Source organism: Bos indicus x Bos taurus, chromosome 19 (genome assembly GCF_003369695.1).
Source record: "Bos indicus x Bos taurus breed Angus x Brahman F1 hybrid chromosome 19, Bos_hybrid_MaternalHap_v2.0, whole genome shotgun sequence".
Lineage (NCBI taxonomy): Eukaryota > Metazoa > Chordata > Mammalia > Artiodactyla > Bovidae > Bos > Bos indicus x Bos taurus.
In genome coordinates this window covers 36301847-36315882 of record NC_040094.1, presented here as the reverse complement: position 1 = coordinate 36315882, position 14036 = coordinate 36301847, and the positions used below count along the sequence as shown (strand labels likewise).

At 57.7% G+C, this 14036-nt stretch overlaps 1 protein-coding gene across 1 annotated transcript; it reads left to right on the top strand.

The window, feature by feature from the left end:
- Positions 1 to 5728: 5728 nt before the first annotated feature.
- Positions 5729 to 13236, top strand: NATD1 (N-acetyltransferase domain containing 1). Its single transcript, XM_027518600.1, has 3 exons — positions 5729 to 5964; positions 9742 to 9860; positions 10761 to 13236. Exons 1-3 carry the CDS (start codon positions 5859 to 5861, stop codon positions 10875 to 10877), a joined length of 342 nt encoding a protein of 113 aa, XP_027374401.1. The 5' UTR covers positions 5729 to 5858; the 3' UTR covers positions 10878 to 13236.
- Positions 13237 to 14036: the final 800 nt, after the last annotated feature.

Sequence of the window (14036 nt, the reverse complement as noted above, 5' to 3'; positions counted from 1 at the left end):
TTCTTCCTTCACCTGCAAGTTCAGCTTTGGTCTCAGCCTCACCCTGTTTGAGTCCTGGCTCTGCCACCTCCCGCCCAGGAGAAGCTCAGGCAGCCTAGTGCCCTCCCCCGAGGGACCCCGGCTCGTCAGGCAGGAGGGAGAGGAACTGAGACCCTGCCCAGGGGCACTCAGTGCAGTGAGAGCCTTGGCACCCACTGCGACGGCCCAGCGTGGGGCGTCAGAGGGTCATTGTCTCCTTAAGGAAGTCTCAGCGGCGACAGAGGCTGTATTTAGAAATGACTCAGGAGCCCGGGGTTGTGGGGGTGGGGAGGGCGGGGGCATTGCCAGGGCCTCGTCATCTGCTAATGTCGTCATGGTGTCCACCTACCGTGCACCGGGCACTGACTGTCACTGGGTCCCCGTGGCTCAGTGACAGGCTTCACTTTGGGGTTAAATGGCAAGGAGAAGAAAGAATATACATTTGCATTTAGTGGGTTTATGTATGGGAAACCAGGAAAATCCACAAAGTGAGGATGTTTTCCTCTGGGAGATGGGAAAGGACCGGGAAAGTGGGAGGAGGAGGTGGAGTGGGCCCTGGGGCTTATTTTACTTTTGGAAACATCAAATATTACATAATCAAAACTTAACCATAGGAATATCCTTAAAGAATGATTCTGTGGGACTTCCCTGGTGGTCCAGTGGTTGGGAATCCACAATGCAGGGAACACGTGTCTGATCCCGTCTGAGAAGATCCCGCATGTCTCTGTGCAACTAAGCACGGGCGCCACAACTGTGAAGTCTGCTCTGGAGACCGGGAGCTGAAGGCCCCCCGCTGCAGAGCCCGCCGTGCTCCACAAGAGAAGGCACTGCAATGAGAAGCCCGCGCCCAGTAGCTAGAGAGTAGCCCCCTCGAAGCAACGAAGACCCTGCGCAGCCAAAATAAATAAATTAAAAAAATTAAAGACGGGAAAAAAAAAACTCAAAGCATAGAAAAAGAATGATTCTGTGGTTTCCTAAGGAACTTGCTCATAGTATTTTATTAAATTGGTAGAACGAGTACACATGAGCCCATCTGTGTTGAAAGAGAACACTCTTCCTGTGTGTAAAGAGCTCATGCCAACAGCTTCAGTGCCTTGTTGGCCAAGTTCTGGGTGTAGAATCAGGGTCACCCAGCAGGACCCAGTGGGTTGCGAGGGGCTCGGTCTCCTGGGTGTTTCCCTGCTTATTCTGAAGACTGTAAATCAGCCCCCTCGTGCGTCCACTCAGGCAGGAAGAATGGGAGAGGAGCCATCCCCGGGTGGTGGTGCCGGGCCAGACAAGCACGGTGGGACTCCCTGGGGAGGATGTGGGCCTGAGGGTCAGCACGGGCATCCAACTTCACCACCCGCACCTTCCACACAGGCCTGGGGCTGCCAGAGGGTGGGGGTGGAGGGCCCCTGAGGTTCACAGCAGAGCTGCCACAGGACATCAGACACTTGATGACATTATTCTGACCCCTTAAGAGCGAGGCTCTGGATCCACCAGTGCAAATTCTAAATGCGTTTCTTCTCCGACTTGCCATGCAGCCTCAGTCCCCTCTTGTCACTGGAGCCCAGGATGCAGGGTGGTGTGGGCGCTGAACCCTCCCGCCACCTGCACTGCATGCAGCGGGGCCCCCAGGCACCTGAAGCTGCTGGGGCTGGCCTCTAGGATTCTGAGGTCAAGCTTGGCTGCCTCCCTGGTGCTGGTGGCCCCTGGCCCTAGTGGGGTCAGAGTACCTTCCAGTGTCCACAGAGCCCACTGGGGGCCCATGGAGAGCCACTCACATTTGGGATGGAGCAGAGAATAGTTGGGTTTGAAATGGACTCTGCCACGAACCAATGGTGGGACCCACGGCCAGCTGCTACAACTCATCTGTGCAACTGTTCTTGTTGGGTTTCTATGAGAACTGGCAGCTCAGGCTGGTCCTCAGCCTCCTGCTTCCCTTGCACAGTCCACACCCACGTGGTGGGCAGGAGCCTCGAAACAGTGGAACAGACCTCCTGCAGCCCCCTTTGGAAGGATCACCATGCAGTTCTATCTGGGGATAGAAAACAGGTCGAGTTGGGGAGAGTTGGAAGGGGAGGGCTGGGGGCTTGAGGGGGTCATAAAACTGCTTTATAAATGGGTTGTGATGGCAGCTGCAGGGAGTACGCTTTTGTCAAAACCATATGCTAATACCTTGGAGCAACTAAGCCCATGCGCCACAAAACTACTGCCCACTCTAGGGCACTCAAGCCACAACTACGGAGCCCACGTGCGGCAACTGCTGCTGCTGCTGCTGCTAAGTCGCTTCAGTCGTGTCCGACTCTGTGCGACCCCATAGGCAGCAGCCCACCAGGCTCCGCCGTCCTTGGGATTCTCCAGGCAAGAACACTGGAATGGGTTTGTGCTACAACTTCTGTAGCCCAAGTGCCTGCAGCCTGGGCTCAGCAACAAGGGAAATCACTGCATTAAGAAGCCTGCGTACCTCAGTGAAGAGTAGCCCCTGCTCGCTGCAACTCGAGAAAGCCCGCGCAAAGCAATGAAAACCAAGTGCAGCCAAAAATAAATAAATGATTAAAACAAAAAACACTACATGCTGAAAGGGATCATTTTTACTGTATGTAAACACTAGCTTGGGCTTTCCCTGGTGGCTCAGTGGTAAAGAATCCACCTGCCAATGCAGGAAACAAGGGAAGATCTCCTGGAGAAGGGAATGGCAACCCACTTCAGTATTCTTGCCTGGGAATACTGGCAAGAGGAGTACATGGAAGAGGAGCCTGGAGGGCTATAGTCCATGGGGGTCGCAAAGAGTTAGACACAGCTTGACTAAACAACAACCACCACCACAAAACACTACGTTAAAATTTTTTTTAATAAAAGAAAAAACACAGAAACAAAAACTTCAGCCATGGTGGGTGTGCTGGGCTTCATTATATAATTCTATTTACACACAGGTTTGAAATTTTCAAATATTAAGAAACAAACAAACAAAAACCTAAGATCCTTGATCTGCTTAAAATCCTCCAGTAGCCCCTTCTGACTCAGAATGAAAGCTGAAGACCCCATGTGGCCTCAGGGGTTTAAACCCATCACAGGGTCTTTGCACTGGCTGTTCTCTCTGCCAGGACTGGGCTGCCTCACCTCCTTCAAGTCTTTCACTGAATGAGCCACAATTGCTTGAGGTCCTCAATTCGGTCTGAAGCTTCCCAAGGTACCTACTCACCCCTCTCCACACTGAGGCTCCAAACTCTTAGTCTCTGTTTCCTTCTTGGCTTGGTGTCTCCCTCCCCTAGAATGTCCCTCCTGAAGAGCAAGGAGTTCGGTCTGTTTGTTCACTAGGTACCCCTAGGACAGTGACCCACACACAGTGGCTGCTCACATACTTGGAACCCAGTCTCAGCGTGGCCCTGCTCAGCCTTGGTCGTTAGGGCTTTCCGGACCCAGAGCCCATCCACCCAAGATTTCTGGGACCCAATTCTGCTTTCTAACTTTGGGGTGGGGGTCACAGGTTCATTCAGTAGCCCGTCCCAGATGCTCCTCCACGACCAGTGTGCTTTGGGGTCGAAAGATAGACAAGCCTTTTCAACTCTGTAAACATCAATTTCTTGCCTCATTCTTTTATTGATCCACTGCCTTGTTCCACAAAGGATTTCTGCAATGAGAAGGCCATGGCACCCCACTCCAGTACTCTTGCCTGGAAACTCCCATGGATGGAGGAGCCTGGTGGGCTGCAGTCCATGGGGTCGTTAAGACTCAGACATGACTGAGTGACTTCACTTTCACTTTTCACTTTCATGCATTGGAGAAGGAAATGGCAAGCCACTCCAGTGTTCTTGCCTGGAGGATCCCAGGGACAGGGGAGCCTGGTGGGCTGCCGTCTGTGGGGTCCCACAGAGTTGGACGTGACTGAAGTGACTTAGCATAGCATAAAGACTCCAACAAGATAACAGACATTTAAAATCACAGAAGAAAGAAAGGAATCAAAAACAGGGAGGATCTTGGGCTCTCACGGTGGACCTGGTGTGCACTTGGCCCTGCCTGGAATCTCCCCTGGCCCCGGGCTGGCAGGGGAGCTTCGCCGAGGACTTTCCGAGGGAAGTGCACATGCAAAGGCCCAGAATGGAAAATGGCACAGCCGGGTGATGGGATTTCCAGAAGCCTGTATGGCTTCCACACACCACTCAAGTTCTTTGGAGACAAAGAAGTCTCCTGAGATATACACAAGGTTACATCTCCTTCAGGATTGCAGTCAGCCCTGATTCAGCTCAAGTCAAAGCCCTCTCTGATCTCAGGATCCTTTTCTATTTCCTTGTAAATGATGACTCATTCTTCAACCCTGTTTTGTTTCCAAACTCTGTGATATAATACACATGTTTTTCTTTAAAACAAAAAAATGTCTGCTAGGATAGGATATTCTCAATAAATATATCTGACAAAAGACTCATAACTAGACAAAAAGAACTCCAATTTAAAAAAAAATACCCACAAAATAGATACCAAAAAGGGCCAAGAAGTAGATGAAGAAGGTTCAGCATCACGGGTCATCAGGGAAAGGTATACTGATGCCTGTGAGCCACCACATCATGTGCACCAGAACGGCTAGAACTAGAGACTGGTGACACCAAAGGAATACTCAGAATTGTTGGCAGGAGTGTAAAATGAGGTAGCCACTTTGGAAAAGGTCTGGCTAGTCCTCATAAAACTCATGGTCCTAAGACTCAGCCACCTTTGAAAAGTGCCATGTTCAAGAATGGTCACCGCATGTGTAATCATAACAGTCAAAATCCAAAATCAACCCAAACGCCCATCAACAGTAGGCAGATAAATACATTGTGGAATATGCATCCGGTGGACTACTACTCGGTCATGAAAAAGATACACTCAACAACGTGGATTAATCTCACACAAAATGTTTTATAAAAAAAAAACAACACTGAATTCTGAAAGGGCATACTATATGATATTGTTTATATGAAGTTTTAGGAAAAGCAAATTAGTCACGGGGTGGGGCAATGGCTGGAGGGGGAAACACAAATGATGGGCATCTTACATTGGGCGGTGGTCACGTGGGAATTACGTCATACTCACGCCTTCACCAGCAAACTAATAAAACCTGTAGTCACGTGACTCGGTGGGTCCGAGCAGTTGGTGCGGGGGTGGGGGGGAGGTGTTGTCCCGTCCCGTTTCAAAAATGTAGTCTGTTCCCCACTCACCCACCCAGAGTCCTGTGTGTCCTCAAGTCCCTGGCCCTCTTGGGACTCAATTTCCCCCCTCCCAGTGAGTGGGTCCAGGAATCTCCAAGGCGCTTCCCGCATTTGTTTCTGGAGTTAGAGGTGGCATTGCACCAGATCCCAAGCCAGGCTTCTCGGGACAATCGTTCCAGCGGTGTGTGACCCTCGCAAGTCGCCCCCAGGCGCCTGGGTCAAGCGCACCTATTTCCCGGCTTCATGAGCGCTTCCTGCAGCTTCCGGGGCTTTGCTGCGCGCAGGCACACAGCAAGCGCTGAGTAAGTGGTGGCTGCGAGGGGACGGTTAGAACTGCCCTACAGGTCGAAACGTGTGTTTGAGACAGGGTCCGTGGGGGTGCCCCAGAGTCTCCTGCGGGTCGGGGCCAGAAGCCCAAGGGCCCTGGCACGGAGCTGTGCGCGACGCTGCGCCTTTAAGAGGCGAACGGAATGTATCAAAACAGAGCGGCTGCGCGCCCACTGGTCGCGCGCCGCACGTGACCGCACAGCTGATTTCCTGCTCCCCCCTTTTTGTTGCTGCGGCCGCCGCCGAGTGTCAATTTCCGCGCCGCCGCCTGCGGTCGACCCCAGTGCGGCTCCGCGCGCCGCCCACCGAGCCCGCCGCGCGCCCCTGGCCCGGGTCCGAGCGCCCATGGCGCAGTCGCCGGCAGCAGCGTCGCCGGGCGCGCCGGAGCAGGGCTGCCCCATCCGCGTGGAGCACGACCGTCGGCGCCGCCAGTTCACCGTCCGGCTCAACGGTAACGCCGGGCCCGCCCGCCCCCGCCTTTTGTCTGCGCGCCGCGGGGCCGGGGGCGCACTCGCGGGCCAGGTGGGGGCGGGCGCCCGGGGCGGCGCGAGCCCGGGGGCGGCGGAGGCAGGCACCGGGCGGCTCCGGTCCCGCCTCGGCCCGGGGGAACCCGCACCTGCTTGGCCCGGCTGTTTTCCGGGATCCTGCCGAGGTCCCGGGGAGCGGGTGTCCCGCCATTTCCCCATTCCCGGTGTTGAGTGGCTTCTGGCTGCCCCTGCGAACCTTCGCTTTTTTGCGCAGAGGGGGCTGGAAGACCCTGCTAGACCGACCGGGGGCTGACGGACTGAGGGGCTTCGGCCCGTCAGGGGCGGGGCGGGGCGGGGACGGGGAGGGACGGTGTCTCCTTCAGACCCCGGCGGCTTCGGGGCTTGGCCAACTTGCCTCATCTCTGTGCGCCCGTTTCTCGCCTCTACAGTTGGATTAACTCCTGGCTGGTGGGAAGAACTGGATGCCCCAGTAAGAGTGAGGTTCAGAACAGCGCCTGCGGTGGGTAGTCAGTGCTGGAGGACACGGACTGGGCATTACTGATTTTTTCTTTTTTTTTTTGCTGGCAGGATCTTAGTTGCAGCATGCGAACTCTTAGTCGCGGCATTTTTGATTTTTTAGTTGTGGCCTGTGGGATCTAGTTCCTTGACCAACCGGGAGCCTTGCATTGGGATCGCACTGGAACACCAGGGAAATCATTGGGCATTACTTTTTAAACCAAAGCGAAGTCAAGCTCCACCGCTTACTAGTCCACGCCCCCTCCGCCTGATTGTGAAATGGAGGGTTGAATTCCTTGCATCCCACACCTCTCTGTTAATAACTTTTTCCTCCCTCCCAGCTGGGCCTTCTGTGGTAGTGCCCAAGCTGGATGGGCCCGTATGGGCCACTGTGCCCTTGTCTGAGGAGGGAAGGGCGAGGCTTCCTGAGGTCAGGCAGTGGGGGGAGGGGCAGAACTCGAATAGGGTCTTGTCTGGGCTGACCCCTCCCACCTGCGCTTGGAGGGTCTGGCTGGGACCTTCTCAGACCCCATTTGGCTGTGTTCGTCTTTGAACCCGGCCCCAACACACGTCTGTTACAACACTCTCATGACGTGGCCATCACCACCCTGTGTTCAGAAGAGTAAGCTGAGGCCCCCGCAGGCCAGAACTCAAACACCTTTTCCTTCCTCTTCTCCGTTGTGGTGCCCACCCTGGCGCACCTGGCCTTGACTCTCAGGGCTCCCCCGCTACTCGCATTCCAAGAGACCCCCTGGCTTTTCAAGGCTCCTGAGAGGCCTCTGATTTCCTTGTGGGTGCTCAGGAGACCCTCAACACTCAGAGAAAGAAGAAAAAGGGGACCCTTGGGGGTGTCCCTTCTTTCTTTTCCTAATGAGTACAGCCATTAGGGACACCCTCTTGAGTTGGCTGGGATCAGGACTGGATGAGCCCAGCTGCCTTTGTAAACTTGCCCCGTCTGTCGCCTCCTGCTCAGATGGCTGACTCTAAAGTGGACCAGGATCCCTGGGCAATTTCTCACCAGTCTGCAAGACCAGACTGTGCATCCAGGCCCAAAATGGTCTGGGTGTGTATAGGGGTGGGCCGAGGGCTCCTCTGTGCCCAGGCCCCCACCCTGCCTCAGCTGGGGAGGGGAATGGCCTGCCATGGTGACTTGCAGCCAGGCCCTGGAAGCCAGCTCACTGTGCCCATTGAGAGAGGTGGATACTGAGGCTGAAAGGTGGAGCAGCCCTGTGGCTCCTAGCGCAGGTGTGTGCCACCCATCCCCTGGCAGAGCTAGGCTGGTGAGTCCCCAGCACATTCCAGGTCTGGGGAGAAAAGAGCAGCTGTGTGCATTCAGTCCTTGGGTTCCCGGCATGCCCCTCGCACTGGAGTCAGTTATTTTATCTGCTGGCAGTGTTGGTGGAGGGGCTGCTCTGCCCATTTTACAGAGGAGGAGGCTGAGGCAAGGAGAGTTACCAACATGCCTGCAGTCTTGCACCTTGGAGGTAGAAGAACTAGGATTCATGCCACAAGTGCTTCTCGAGTGCTTACTATGTGCCACACATTGTTGTAAGTGCTGGGGGCTCAACCATCTGAGGGTCAGTGGACAATAAAGCACAGACTGTCCTGAAGAACAAGACCTGTGAGAAGTAAGGTTGGGGTGTTGGGAAAATGCCGGTGCTTTTTGTTTTTGTTTTTTTGGCCACACTGCATGGCATGTGGAATCTCAGTTCCCCAACCAGGGATCCAACCCTGCCCCCTGCAGTGGAAGCATAGAGTCTTAACCACTGGACCACCAGGGAAGTCCCAAGGGCTGTTGTTTAGAGTCAGGTGTCCAGGAGGGCTACCCAAGAAGGAGGCCAAGAAGGGAGCTACGGTGGCATGAGTGCTCCTTGTGGAAGTGGCGGCAAGTGCAAAGGCCCTGGGGTGCCTGGTGTGTACCGGGAGCAGCAGAGAGGGGAGAAACGGAGCCAGGCCACAGGACAGGGGACATCAAGAGGCATGGAGGCAGGTGATGCGGGGCTGTGGAAGGCATTATGAGAACTTGGTCTTGACTGGGTGAGGTGGGTGCCTGGGAGGGTCCTGAGCAGAGGGTGGATCAGATGTCATGGGCTCCCTCAGGCTGCCTGGGGGCAGGCAGCATGAGCAGATGGGGTGAAAGCCCAGTTCCTCGGTGCTTGCTGAAGGAAGCGTGGACGGGTCTTGCTGACATGGGGTATGAGAGGACATGGGTGCTCAGGCTTTTGCCTGACCCCCAGATCCAGGGCCTGAAATGCTGGGGTGACACGTGGGCTAACCTCAAATAGTGAGGACCCAGCCCTGGGGACTCTGGGGGAGGTGCCAGGAAGAGGGAGCAGCTGGCTGAGGCAGGTGGACCTGAGGGGCCGCAGGGAGGCTGCTGAGCTGGGGATGGGCGGGGTCTGACTCTGCTTCCACAGCGGGTGCAGGGGCTGGTGGATGTGTGAACAGTGGTCAGATTCCAGGAAGATATTGAAAGTTCTGCCCACGGGCCTGCCAAAGGCTCAGACTGGCGTCTGAGACACGTGCGAGAAGGACCCCAAGCACCTTGGCCTGGCTTGTTCGTGGCCATGTCCCCAGCTCCTGAGAAGTGCCACGGATGGGCTCAGTGAACTTTTGTCAAGGGGGCAGAAGGGTGGGTGAGCATGTGGTTGGATAGACAGACACGCTGGCTGAGAGGCTGGAACTCCAGCTAAGTGTTTCTCCAGCAGGGGACTGGGGCAGACTGGTGCACCAGGCCTGAGAGGGTGTGAAGGTCAGTTGCCTGTGCCTCCTGGGCCTGGTCACTTTCCTGCGGACGCTGGTTCTGCTGCTTCTGACCTTCCCCAGGGTCTAGCGGGTGGTCCAGCTCTCTGGTCTGTTCAGGCTCTGGTCTAGTTGGCAACTTGCTGAGTCCTGTTCTACATCCAATATTGGGCCTTGGGCTCCCATAGCACTGGGCAGGTGCTCCAGTGGGGGTGCAGAAAGCTGGGCCTTGGGGAGCAGTGGGAGCCCTGGGATGCTAAGCTTGATGGTAGCAGAAAAGGCCCACATGGGGCTCGGTGTGTTCTGGACGCTGTTCTAAGCACGCTAACCCTCCAGACACTGTCCTGAGGAGTGCTCTGTTATATCCATGCTTTGTGGGTGAGGAACTGAGGCACGGAGAGGTGATTCCAGACCCAGCACTGCAGCCCAGCACCGAACCCCTGACCCTTCCCCCAGGCCTCCCTGCTGGTTCAGGGCCTCACCTGCCCACCGCCTCCCCACAGGATGTCACGACCGGGCAGTCCTGCTCTATGAGTATGTGGGCAAGCGGATCGTGGACCTACAGCACACAGAGGTCCCTGACGCCTACCGCGGGCGCGGCATCGCCAAGCACCTGGCCAAGGTAGGGCATGGAGGCTGACCCCATTCAGAGGAGACCAGGCCCAGTGATGGCCAGGCCCTGCCCTCCCATGGGCTGCAGCTGCCACCTACCCCCCTTTCACCTCTACGCCCCCACCTCCCAGGCCGGGCCCCCAGGGACCCGGATGCCTGCTTTATGTGGGGAGCTCACTGCTGGGACCCAGTGTGCATGGATGGTAGGTGCCCAGTGAACTCTGTGGGGGGCCGAGCCTGGCACCAAGTGTGAGGGTGGCCATGAGTCCCCTAAAAGCTGTTCGGGGCCCCGCCCTGCAGTCTCCACTGCCCCTCTCCCCTTTTCAGGAGCAGCTCTGTGCTGGTCTGTGGGGCCATCCTGTTACCAATAAGGAGCCCTGGGTAACAGGAGTGGGGTGGGAATCTGTTGGGCACGAGGGCGCTTAACCTGCAGCCCCCAGTTCATTCGCAGAATGGGAGAAGAGATTGGAATCCTGTCACCAGAGGGTCTCAGGCTGAAACCGGGGGTCAGGTGTGTGGGGTGCTGAGTGATCAGGTGGTTCCAGACCCACTGGGTTGACAACTGCAGGCTGACCGCTCCTACTGCTGGCCTTGGGATCCCTGTGAACACTGGGCAACCTCTGCTGAGAGCAGAGGGAGCCCCAGGTGCCCTGATCCAGCCCACAGGGGTGGCTTCCTGGAGGAGGCATCCAGTGAAGAATGAGTGGAGAAGAGGGTTCTCCTGGGGCCGGTCTGACCCTGGCCCCCTCGCTTCCCTGCCATGTCCCTCAGGCAGTTTATCAGTCTGTCCGGGTTTGCCAGGTGTAACAGGAGTGGTGACAGCACCTCTGCCTCCATCGCAGACCCAAGGGAAAGCCTGGAGTGTGAGGGACTGGGGCTCTGACCGCTCTTCTCTCTGCCTGGCTGCCAGGCCGCTCTGGACTTTGTGGTGGAGGAGGACCTGAGAGCCCATGTCACGTGCTGGTACATCCAGAAGTTCGTCAAGGAGAACCCTCTACCGCAGTACCTGGAGCGCCTGCAGCCATAGCCCTGGCTCCACAGGGCTCAAGCCCGCCTATCGGACCCCCAGGCTTTGCCCTGGCCTCCGTGTGCTCTCAGGAATCCTGGTCCCCACGGGGGACAGACTCAGAGTTATTTTTGTAAGGACACTCGTCTGTGGCTCTGGACGGCGGCTGGCCAAGGATGGGCCATGGTCCAGCTGCCATGGCGAAGCGGGGCCCGGCTGTTCCCGCTCTGCAGACGGCGTGAGGGCCTGCAGTCGAGATCAGAACGTGTGGGTGGGGGCGTCCCTCTGGCCGTGCCGGGTCCCCCTGCTGCTCCGTGCTCTGTGAGGGGCAGCAGGGGGTCCGCTCCCCAGATGAGGAGCAATAAGGAACTGTGTGTGCCAACTTCCAGGGCCATTGGGCCAAGCGAGGTGGCCCCCATGCTGCCCCTGCTCTTGACTGTGTGCCTGGTGCAGGAGATGGCTACAACCACGGGAGCCCTCCCTGATGAACAGGGCCAGGAATGGGCTGGGTGCCAGTCCAGGCTCAGGCTCACACACACACGGCTGGTGTCTCCTTTACATACGCACATGCACATGCGCGTGGCTGGTGTCTCCTTGGCAACCCGCCCTGCAGGACAGTGGTCCTCTCCCTCCACCCCACCCCCATGCCCGCCCTCCCCTTTGCATCTGAGTGTCTTGGGGATCCCTGCCCCTCATTGTGGGTGAGCTTTCTCAAAGAGGACCCTTGAGCTGGGGTGGGAAAGCTGTCCTTCACAGACCACAGAGGAAGAAGCAGTTCGGAGGGATTTCCTGTGCAAATGCCACACGTCAGAGCGTCCTTCCTTTCCTGCAAGCTATGGCCCATCAGGAGTCTGAGGCCCCTCCCAGACTGCCTTCCTGGGAACAGCTTGGGGAGCACCCCAGCACCTTTGTTCTGTGGGGCCTGCCTTTTTGGGGACTTCCTTTTGGGGGCTCGTTGAGGCTCAGAGTACAGCCTCCTGTGTCCTGCTCCCCACAAGGGCCGAATTCACGCCTGCTCCCCTGTGGGGCCAGAGGGCAGCTCAGGAGTCCCGTCCCTCTGGGGCTGAGATGTGAGTTAACAGTGAACCCCTGGGATGACACAGCCCCTCCAGGCCACTGGCTGGGGTGGACTGCTTGCCCCAGTGACCCCTCCCTGTCTGACCTCGGCAGTCCTCTCCAGGGTGCTCCCACCTATATACGTCTCACCAAGCAGTGGGGACAGCTCCATCTACGTGTATCCAAAGGCCTGGCGGCCCTGAGTCACTGCCCTCGGCCCCCACATCCTTCCCAGCGCCCAGCCCTCCTCTGGCCTCCAGGAATTCCGTAGAGGTTGCAGGACACCCTCCCCTTCCCTCTGTGCCCCTGGCTGTGTTTGCAAAGAGCTTTGGGGGAAGCCCCTCCGAGGCCACACATGTGCCCTCCTGGTGCTGCGTAAGACAGAGTAGGTAGTAGGCATGAGGGTGGACTGTTGGGCAGCCCAGGCTGTGGGCCATTTCCCTCTCCAGCATCACCCCCTCCCCATCCACACTCCCATGTTCAAGCACAGACTCCGTCATGAAAACTCTCCAGTAGCTCAGAGAGCTGGTGCTGATGCCTTTGCGGCCTTCTGGGCGAGGCGACCTGGTTCCAGGAGGCACTGTCCGTGGGAGGGTGTCCTGCAACAGTGGCACAGGGGACCCCAGGGCAAGTTGCATGTGGAGGGACCGGAGGGTGGGGTGGCACAAGGGGGCCCACCATGCCCCAGCCTGCACCTGTGTTCTCCCAGCGGGTGACTGGCTACCTGGCTGGCACACACAGCACTTAGGACTTGAACCAGGGATGTACAGGGTCCCCAGGGCCCTGTGGCACTGGGCCAGGGACAGCTCATCCCGTTTCTGCAGGTGCAACCTGGGCCCCCTTGCCTCAGGCTGCCTTACAAAATGCCGCTGCTCTCACTACGGCCCTTGACAGCAGCAACGGCCAACTCCCCCAATTGGGTGGGTGTGCTGCAGACCCAACCCCGGAAGCCCAGTCCCCTCCACCAGCACTCCCAATCCTGACACTGCCGGTGCTAGCCCGACTGTGTGACGTCTCAGCCTCGCCCTCCCACCCCACCCATCCCAGGGAACTTGGGGAACCCTCACTCAGGAGGCAGGTCATGTGGACCAGTTTGTGTGCCGCCAGCAGGGAACGGGAAAGCTCAGAGACCTATCAGGCCCCCAGCAGATGGCCCCATGGTCACATGCTCTCCTGCCAGGGCCATTTGGTAGGTCTCACCCAGTTGAGACAGGCGGCCACCCATGTGCCTTTCCCACTCAGGACCTGCTGCAGGTGGCGTCTGGGCCAGGGCTGGTCTCCAGACGGAGTGCATGACATTTCAATAAAAGGTGTGACCCAGTGTGGCTCTAGGACTGCTTCTGGAAGGGCAGGGGTGCTCGCCTCCCTCGCCTCTGCTCTACCCCCAGGGCAGCCAGGCTCCCGGGGTTGGAAGCCCTTGGGAGTGGGAGGAGCGAGAAGGGCAGACTTGGCAGGTGTCCGGACTCATGCATCCTCACTGGCAGGGAAGTGAGGCCCTGAGAGGTGCAGGTGGCATCAGGATCCGGAGGTCTGCTGGCTGTGCCTGTGCCTCCTCCCAGGCACGGGCCCCTCTGACCGAGGTCACGGTCAGGCCTCCAGCACCAGGCTCCCCTCGCTGGGAGCAGCTGGACAGGGGGGCCAGGAGGAGAATGTCACGTCATGTCATCTGCCCCTCTCCCCCCAGGAACCCTCTCCGGGCTTCTGTCCAGCGGGGGAGGCAGAGTACTCAGGCAGGCCAGGGCCAGCAGCACTTAAGACACACAGGATGGAGAGCCGCCTGCATGGAGCCTGGAGCCCGAGGACTCCAGGGTGAAGCATGTTCCTCTAGGTCCCCTGGGGGGCCCTCTGTGGTCATGACCAGCTTGGCTTCCATAGCAGCTCCGTGAGAAACCAGGTATTGGGAACTGGAGGCTGGGGGTGGGGGGTCAGGAGGCTACAGAAAGGTGAGGCCAACAGGACCCATACCCGGTTCCTGCCCCGCCCCCTCCATGTCCATGAACTGTGGTGGGGCCCTTGCAGGGTGATATGTAGGGACATGCCCAGCAACTGCCCTACAGCAGCCTGGGGTCTAGAAGTAAAACCCATGTTACTTTCTACCCCGAACCTGAATGAAACGGAGGGACA